This window comes from Rosa rugosa, chromosome 3, assembly GCF_958449725.1.
Source record: "Rosa rugosa chromosome 3, drRosRugo1.1, whole genome shotgun sequence".
Taxonomy (NCBI): domain Eukaryota; kingdom Viridiplantae; phylum Streptophyta; class Magnoliopsida; order Rosales; family Rosaceae; genus Rosa; species Rosa rugosa.
In genome coordinates, this window is record NC_084822.1 from 51,208,733 (window position 1) to 51,217,106 (window position 8,374).

The following is an 8,374-nucleotide window of genomic DNA, read 5'->3' on the forward strand; positions in this document are numbered from 1 at the left end:
TGCGCGGGCGTGCCAGCACCGTTCGAGTGCGGTCGTTGGGGGTGTCCCTTGACCTGACTTCTTTTGAGCGACTGTAGACGAGGAGAGCACCAACCTCGTCGCATGATTCTTTGTGCCTCGTGCTGGAGGACTTTGTCTTGTGTCACCAAGTCGATACTTAACGTTGTAGGTTAAGCAGAGCGAAATCAACGGGAAGTAGAGAGAAGTACTTGCTAAAGCGTGACTTTAGCTTGGCTGGGTTGCTAGGGCGTTACCCTTGCTTGGCTGGTTCCGTAACCGTTGTGGTCACGGTACTACAGTCGGCTCCCGAGGAGACTAGGACCGAAGCACTTTGACAGAGGGTTTGGTGGCACTAATAGTCGGCTCCTGAGGAGACTAGGACTTAGAGTGTGATCACCTATAAGAGAAAGAGAAGGAAAGTAGTTGCTCTTAGAGAGGTTTGCTCTAGAGAGAACTTAGATCATCTTAGAGATATTTTGATGTATGAATGAGTCCTATTGTTCTATGTTGTAGCCTCTATTTATAGGCTACCAAGCAACACTATTTGGCTTTAAACAACTCATAATGGGTTAGGTTTTATCACTTAAACATTAATGGAATGTTAGGTTTGAATACTTAAACACTTAATGGAATTTGTTAGGTTTAAGTCATTTTCTGCTCCCTTATCCCTCAATTTTTATCTCCATCAAGCACTCAGTTTTTGACCGTGACTTCTTCATAAGAAATGTTCCACTATGAGTGTAGATCACCCTGATAAATTTTCAGAGCTTTTCATATAGTGGTTGGGCCGAAAATGCTGCTGGACCTCTTACAGGTCCAGTTTCCAAGCCTTTCTAGACAAGGAAATTCCTTCAATTTTATCTCCATCAAGCACTCCGTTTTTCATCATGACATCTTCATAAGAAATGTTCCACTATGAGTGTAGATCACCCTGATAAATCTTCAGAGCTTTTCATATAGTGGTTGGGCCGAAAACACTGCTGGACCTCTTACAGGTCCAGTTTCCAAGTTTTGCTTCTGCAGAAAATTGGACTGTTTGTTTGAAGGTTTTCCACTCCGAACGAGCTTTGGCACTCTTCATAAGAAATGATTAATGGGATGTCTAGAATTAATCTGGAAAGTTTCAACTCATTTGGAGTTCGGATGGTTAGTCCGCCATCCCTCATTTCTTGTCTAGCTCGCTTTCTCCTAGCCGAAGTAGGAAAATGTGCTAAAGTTGATTTTTCATTTCCATGTTTGGTAGGCCTTATTTAGCCTCTTAATAATATATTTTTGAACTTATCGAAAATATATATGTGAGCCACTGATATTGGCTCAATTTCTCCAAGACGTGCCTTGTCAGGCCAAAATGCTCATTTTGGGTCCAAACACCCACCTTTTAGGATTAAGCCCAAAACAAAGAAAAGTAGAGCCCCGAAGAAAATAAATTGATAACGAGGTCTCTCTTTTCGTTGCGATCTCTCCACTCAATACAAGAAAAGCATAATCATATTCCTCTTAAACAAAAGAGGAATAATGATCAAATGAAAAATAAAAAATAAAAGGCCCAGAGACCACTTGTAAGCCCAATAAGCCCAGATTGGAGAAACCCTAGCAGTCTCCACCAACGTTTCCCAGCCGCCGGCAAAGATTTTGTTGTCCACACCGCAACCATCAATCCGACCCAGCACCTTCATCGTTGGCAAGATCCAACACACACTCAGAGATGGCACTGCACCGGCCATCGCTATAACCACCGCTGGAACTGAAGACCACGTCAACCAGAGACCAGCCCGAGGCAAACTACCGCCTCCGCCATCGAAGACCAGATACTGCGCCAACATGAGCCAAAGACAGCCAATTAGACCTGCCCTGAGATCTGCATCACTACCATCATTGGAATACAACGAGGAATTTGAGAAGAAGACGAAGCCGTCAACCCACCAAAATTCACTATTCAAACGCACACAGCCCAGCCACCAAGCACCACCACCTCCAATAGAAGCAATCTGGTTGCCGCGCCACTCGCTACCATCACCATCGATCGACGGATCAAGAACAGATCCTTCCTCACTATCAAGAGGTCCACCAAACCAGATTGGAACAATCAGAGTTCTAATCCCACTCCCACCAACATCAGCAACATCGCCTCCTCTAACCGAAGATAGAGGTGGACGAAGAGATTTGTCGCCGCCGCTCACTGAGAAGACGAAACGACAATATTTCTCTCTATCGAGAGAGAGAGTCAAAGCCATTACAAGTACGTGGGTACAAATAATGGAACCTCAATAACTTTATTCACTGATATTCTTAAACAAGGATGGTAGTGGAGAAAAGAAAAAAAAAAGAGAAAAAATAGACTGAGAATATTCACGCCTCGCTCGCTGGGTGGGCGTTGAGATTGACGACGACCGTGAGTAGCACATTGTGTCCCAACTCCCAAATCTCCACCATGTTATACTCGCTTGCTCTCGCTCGTAGTCTTCTCCAGTTAAACAAAAAAGGTCAAAACTGTGTTAGGAATTTAGGAGATATACAACAGTTAACACGGTATCAATAAGACTGGTAGTGTTGCTGCTCTCTCTCTCCCTCTCCCTCTCCCTCTCCCTCCCCCTCCATTGACAAAGTCTCCACTCCAGCCCACGTACGCCTTGCAGTACGCACACGGCGCAGCATAGATTTTGTCAACACTAATTTTTTTTCTTCCTTTAAACTATCTCTCTTTTCTTTAATGTTTGAGTTCAAGAAAATAATACGAAGAACCAGAAGGTCGTCTCATGCATTGACATTGTAAACACACAGCAACAAGGAAGAGAGACACGCGCCGATTCCTCACTGGCTGACTTCGACCTCTCCAATCTCCTTTCATCATCAAGATCTCAAACAGGTAACAAGTTTTATCAGTCGGGTCAGTCTCTCAAAGCTTAGGTTTAGGAGGAAGAAGATGATGATGATGATGAGCATTGCGCTGAGGTTTCAATTCCCAGGTCTTACCCCCCAATAAAGTATTGACCACAAACAATTCAACATGTTTGAATTATTATTGATTAAACTACGAGTAAAGTAAACCATTTTAAATAAGCAAGAAACAGCGTAGCTCTTTCCCCATCAATGACTCATTTTGATATATTTGAAGGGGGCATTCTGACATTTTCAACCGACGGCTTCAACAACACCCACAGCAGCAGCAGCACCACCAGTTGCCACCGCCTACCACTTCCACAACCTTCTTCTTCAACCTTTCCCAATCACCTAATGCCTTCTTCTTCTTCTTCTTCTGCTCCATCTCAATCTCATCAAAAACGAACCTTTTTTACATCTTCATCTTCTACTCCTGCTTCCTCCTCCTCCTCCTCCTCCTCTGTCTCAGCTCTGAGACCGGGGATCAACAGAAGCGGCAGTGATGTTAACAGCCCACGGCGGCTCACGCGCCAGAGGAAGCTGCGCTACCTCACGAGCCCCGAGGATCTCGACTCTTACGGGGTCCCGGAGAAGTCTCGCTCATCGCCCACCTCGCCTGAATATTCGACCCGTAGATCACGCTCTCCGTGTGGCGAGTCAAATCCAAATTCACGCTTTCCCGGTGGCGAGTCGGCCCCATGTTCTCGGTCTTCGGTCGGTGACTCGGCCAGAAAGTCATGCTCCTCTTCTTTCGTTGCTGGGCCTCAAGGCCCACAACCCTTGCCGCTTCCGGAGAACAACCGGAGACCCGACTGCGTCTCTAAAGATAACAACTTCTTCAGCCCTGTGGTCGGCAGGTAACGAGATTCTTATTGTTATTTCCATTTTCAGAAATCATTCCTTTTTTTTCGTGTGGTTGTTAAAATGTTACACTGAAGCTTGATTTGAACTGAACCAACTGTCAGGAAGAGCGTCGATCAAGCTGCCACAAGCTCATCATCACCGGCGAAATCTTCCAAGAACCGAAGCCGAGATGTAAACAATTCCGGCGGGGGTGGGAGTGGGGGTTTTAATTTCCATTTGGGTTTGAATGTTCAATCTAGGACTGTTTTTAGCTCAAGTCATCATCATCCTGTTAGCCCACAAAGATCGAACACAGTGGATTTTTTGCCTTGTCAGTCACATGTTGCAGGCAACTTTTATAAACACAGGGGAATGGGAATGGGAATGGCAGTGTCACCGGAGGCTAACTTTGAACGTGAAACTTACAACTTGAGCAGGAGTGCTCCAACCAGTGTTCTCTCAAGTCCTGCAGTTAGCCCGCGCCGATCAACCACTGGGGATCCTTTTCCTTTTTTCATGACTCATCAAGATCAATATCAGGATGGTGCTACCTTTCTCTCGTTGTTGTCACCAAAGAAGCCTACACTCAGTCCCACTCATTCTCCACTCCATAGCCCTACGCCTCGAAGTCCACGCTTCAGCCCCAATGCTTCAAACTATGAGACTAGTCTTGCCACTGCTCACCCGTTGCCTCTGCCTCCTGGAGCCGCAGTGCCAGCACAGCCGCCGTCTATCACTATGCATCAAAATAATGTAGCACCAAATGTAACCGTATCATCAATGAAAGGTCAATGGCAGAAGGGGAAACTTATCGGACGGGGTACCTTTGGTAGTGTTTATCTTGCAACCAACCGGTATGCTAGTCCTACAAGTTTTGTACTGGACTTTGTTCTGCAGTGACCGTTATTTTCTTCTGCTAACTACTTCTTCTAAATATATTGCAGAGAAACTGGGGCCTTGTGTGCAATGAAGGAAGTTGATCTCATTCCTGATGATCCTAAATCTGCAGAAAGTATAAAGCAATTGGAGCAGGTCCTTTTCTGCATCCCTTTATTGCTTCTTTAATTCACATGGCAGTTGCATTTATTTATTGTTATCTTCCCTTAGGTTTATATAAACCACCTAAATTGTCTGAATTAGGGATGTTTAGTCATGTGTACAGATCGGGTCACTTTTCTCTTTCAATTAGGCAATCAATCATAGGAAAGGAATGTGTGTGTGTGTGAGCAAGTTCAAAACCAGCATGCTAGTTATGTGGTTCTTTTTCAAGTTCCATACAAACCATTCTTGCACCGTGATCAGCATTACTGTGTAGGAACCTGAGTCCATCTTGCCACTACTAATCATTGCACACAGATTGAGATATGTGCTGAAACTTTACTTCAGCTATGCTCAACTAACCATTGGGAATTCCATATTGATCGTAGCTCTTTCATTGATCTTTAATATGCTCTACAAGTCTACATGAAACCGAGCTTACAAGTGATCTCTTGCAGGAAATTAAAGTCCTCCGTACACTAAAGCATCCAAATATTGTGCAGTACTATGGTAGTGAAGTGGTGAGTATCTAGTTATATACTTATATGTTCTACATATTATTGAAGACTAATCTGTACAAGTTGACTGAGTTTGGAAATAACCTTTGTGCCTCTGCAGATTGATGATCATTTCTACATATATTTAGAATATGTTCACCCTGGATCAATAAATAAATATGTCCAAGACCATTTTGGAGCTATGACTGAATCCGTAATCCGCAATTTTACCCGCCATATCCTCCGTGGGTTGGCTTTTTTGCATGACACGAAGACAATTCACAGGTGACAATAATGGTTGAGTGGTAGTGCTTGGATACCAGCGATGTTCTAATATCACTTATCTAAAAAGAGTTATGTTACTCAATAAATGACAAATAATGACATAATGTTAACCTTTGGGAAAGTGTTATGCTAGGTGAAATGTATAGAATTTTAATATCTTCTCAGTTGTGTGTGGTCAAAATGGGAAGTCAGGAAGTTTGCAGAATCATATTGCATTCTTTGTTAAACTTGTTTCTTTATTGATTGAAGTTCTGATGACTGTGCCAGGGATATTAAAGGTGCAAATTTGCTTGTTGATGCATCAGGCGTTGTCAAACTTGCCGATTTTGGGATGGCAAAACATGTGAGTACTTAATTCCATAAAGCATTCAAAAAGCATTTTTTTTTCCACTAAACTTGTGTTGCATTTTCTGAGAGGCATAGTATCTTGAGAAATTCGTCTTTGAATAGTTTTATTTGATGTTTGTGTGGTTCCCTGTAATGTGACGTTATATTGAGGTCCTTTTCTGTTTTATTCCTATTTACATTCCCTTTTTTGCATTACTTTTCTGTGTTTTTATATAATTTACCTTTTTGTTTCAGCTTAGTGCGCATTCATACAATCTTTCTTTGAAGGGCAGCCCATACTGGATGGCTCCTGAGGTAATTTCATTGCTGTTATCTTCTACGTTTCTGTATTTGGTCTGTTCACACTGTACATAGTAGAAGCCTTATTTGTTTGTTGTGCAGGTCATAAAGGCTGTGATACAGAATGATGGTGATCCTAATCTTGCTTTGGCTGTTGATATATGGAGCTTGGGTTGTACCATCATCGAGATGTTCAATGGAAAACCGCCTTGGAGTGAATTTGAAGGGGTAAGTTTCAAATTTGTAGTACAACTTGCTGTTTTTGAGCAACTATCTTTGTGGTTTTATTAACATCATCTTGTGTACTTTGTGTCAGCCACAAGCTATGTTCAAGGTTCTGCACAGAACCCCGGATATACCAGAAAAATTATCTGCAGAAGGAAAGGAATTCCTCAGTTTGTGCTTCAAAAGGAACCCCGCAGAGAGGCCATCAGCTAAGAAGCTACTTGATCATCCTTTTGTACGAAATTCAAATGATCAAAATGTCTCATCTTATACTCGGGCTTTTTCTCTGGTAATGGTAAGGACTAATTTATCTTTTGTTTCAATTTACAATAAATGCAAACAATATGATAAGTACTGAACTACATTAATTGACACATTTTCCTAATGGTCTATAAAGTAAATTTTAAAAGGAAAGCATGAAAGTAGTGACAAAGGATTTACAATACTGGTTTTGATATGCTGCTTGGGTGCACTATTGTAGGATAAATTAAATAGCCCGACCGACCATATTAAGCAAAAACTTGGTCGAATGCTGGTCTATCCACGCACTTCTAATTGAGAGGTCAAAGAACCTGATCCTTGAAGATCATGCATCCATATCCATAACTGCAGCCCTTCTTCAAATTAAAGCATCCTGCATTGCTCGTCTGCGTGTTTTGAATCACCATCCTTTTGCTCTTCGCTATAGAGCAATCATGGTTGATGGTTCTGGATGAAATGCATTGGGCAGCTGATTTGAGATTTCCATTGCCTATTTTATCAGCATGCAGTAGGATCAAGTTGAGAATTTTCAACTAACACGGCAGGGTTCATAGATCATCCTCAAGAAGATAACTGATTTGATGAGTAGCTAGCTAAGATCTGTATTCTGTAGGAAGAAAACGGATAAATGTGCACATAGACGGGTGTAGTCATATTAATCTGTAAATATTGATTTGTATCGGCTCTCTCAAAAGAAACTTAACTGTTTTTGGGCAAATGTTAATCTCGATTACAAACCAATCATTATTTCAAATTGAACTCGTGATGAAGGCTTATCCTGCTTATAGCTTCTATTATTTACCTCTGTAGAAATTAGATTGTTCAGATTAGTTTGAACTTTGAAGCTGCTTGCGGCTGAGGTTATATAGGCTTATACTTGCTGACCTTCCGTGGATGATGCTCATTTTCAAAAAAAAAAAAAAAAATCTTGGTGTGGATGCTTTTGTAATGGGTGCGGCTATTGCCACCCTACCATATCGATATTTTCTTAGGGCTATTTCTTAGATTCTCGGAGGTTTGATTTATATTTCCTAGATTCTAAGGGCCTGAGTATTGATATTACACCCTACATTTTAATTTCAATTATTAGATTTACTTATTTAACAAATTTCTCTTTCCAAGAATATTCTTATATGACATATCCAATTAGAAAATAAATATTTTTAACGAAAATATCTCATTTAATTTATACTCATAAAAAAATTTAAAATTTATTAAAGTTTCCTAATAAAATCATAATTTGATTTACTCCCATTTTTTTTTTTTTCTTTTTTTTTTTTATAAGGAATTTTATTGTTCTCTATTTCAATCTATGTAAAAAGATTAGTAAATTTACAACTATGATCAATGAAAAAGAGATTGATTTTTTTCTTCGTGTTTTAAATTTTTGCTTTCGGTGTTCACAAAGAATATTGCAAAGATTTTGATGAAGTTAAACGTAATGGTTTTGTGAATTGAATAACGAATTAACGATGATGAGGCAACAAAAAGACAAAAAAATAGTAATAAATTCAAATTTGGGTTGAGATTTATTCAATGAGAAATTAAGTAGTCTTTCTATTTAATTAATTACTTATATATTTATTTTTTCTTACATATTTGGATTTTAGAAAATTAGTGTACTTATTAGTCATTTTGCACTTGGATAATATAGTATTTCAATAATTCAAATGTTTGTATGGTGAACTAAGAAAATGGTAGGGTGGCAATAGCCGCAC

The 8,374-nt window shown here is 40.5% G+C and overlaps 1 protein-coding gene across 3 annotated transcripts; it reads left to right on the forward strand.

Moving 5' to 3' along the window:
• The first annotated feature begins 2,598 nt into the window (after nt 1-2,598).
• LOC133736790 (mitogen-activated protein kinase kinase kinase 5-like) lies at nt 2,599-7,441 on the forward strand. 3 transcript variants are annotated; one of them, XM_062164390.1, is made up of 11 exons: nt 2,599-2,866; nt 3,116-3,737; nt 3,846-4,577; nt 4,668-4,755; nt 5,220-5,282; nt 5,380-5,543; nt 5,811-5,886; nt 6,126-6,185; nt 6,273-6,398; nt 6,487-6,690; nt 6,877-7,441. In XM_062164390.1, exons 2-11 carry the CDS (start codon nt 3,235-3,237, stop codon nt 6,952-6,954), a joined length of 2,094 nt encoding a protein of 697 aa, XP_062020374.1. In that variant the 5' UTR covers nt 2,599-2,866; nt 3,116-3,234; the 3' UTR covers nt 6,955-7,441. The 3 variants fall into 3 exon arrangements, with proteins under 3 accessions (XP_062020374.1, XP_062020372.1, XP_062020373.1); XM_062164388.1 differs by having other exon boundaries at nt 2,599-3,737; XM_062164389.1 differs by having other exon boundaries at nt 2,599-3,737; nt 6,487-6,684.
• Nucleotides 7,442-8,374: the final 933 nt, after the last annotated feature.

What these genes read in the sequence shown, in the direction of transcription:
- LOC133736790 (XM_062164388.1), top strand. Translation starts at nt 3,091, where the DNA reads ATGACTCATTTTGATATATTTGAAGGGGGCATTCTGACATTTTCAACC. An exon ending in TTCAGCCCTGTGGTCGGCAG is followed by an intron (nt 3,738 to 3,845) that starts GTAACGAGATTC and finishes ACCAACTGTCAG; the next exon opens with GAAGAGCGTCGATCAAGCTG. An exon ending in AGTACTATGGTAGTGAAGTG is followed by an intron (nt 5,283 to 5,379) that starts GTGAGTATCTAG and finishes GTGCCTCTGCAG; the next exon opens with ATTGATGATCATTTCTACAT.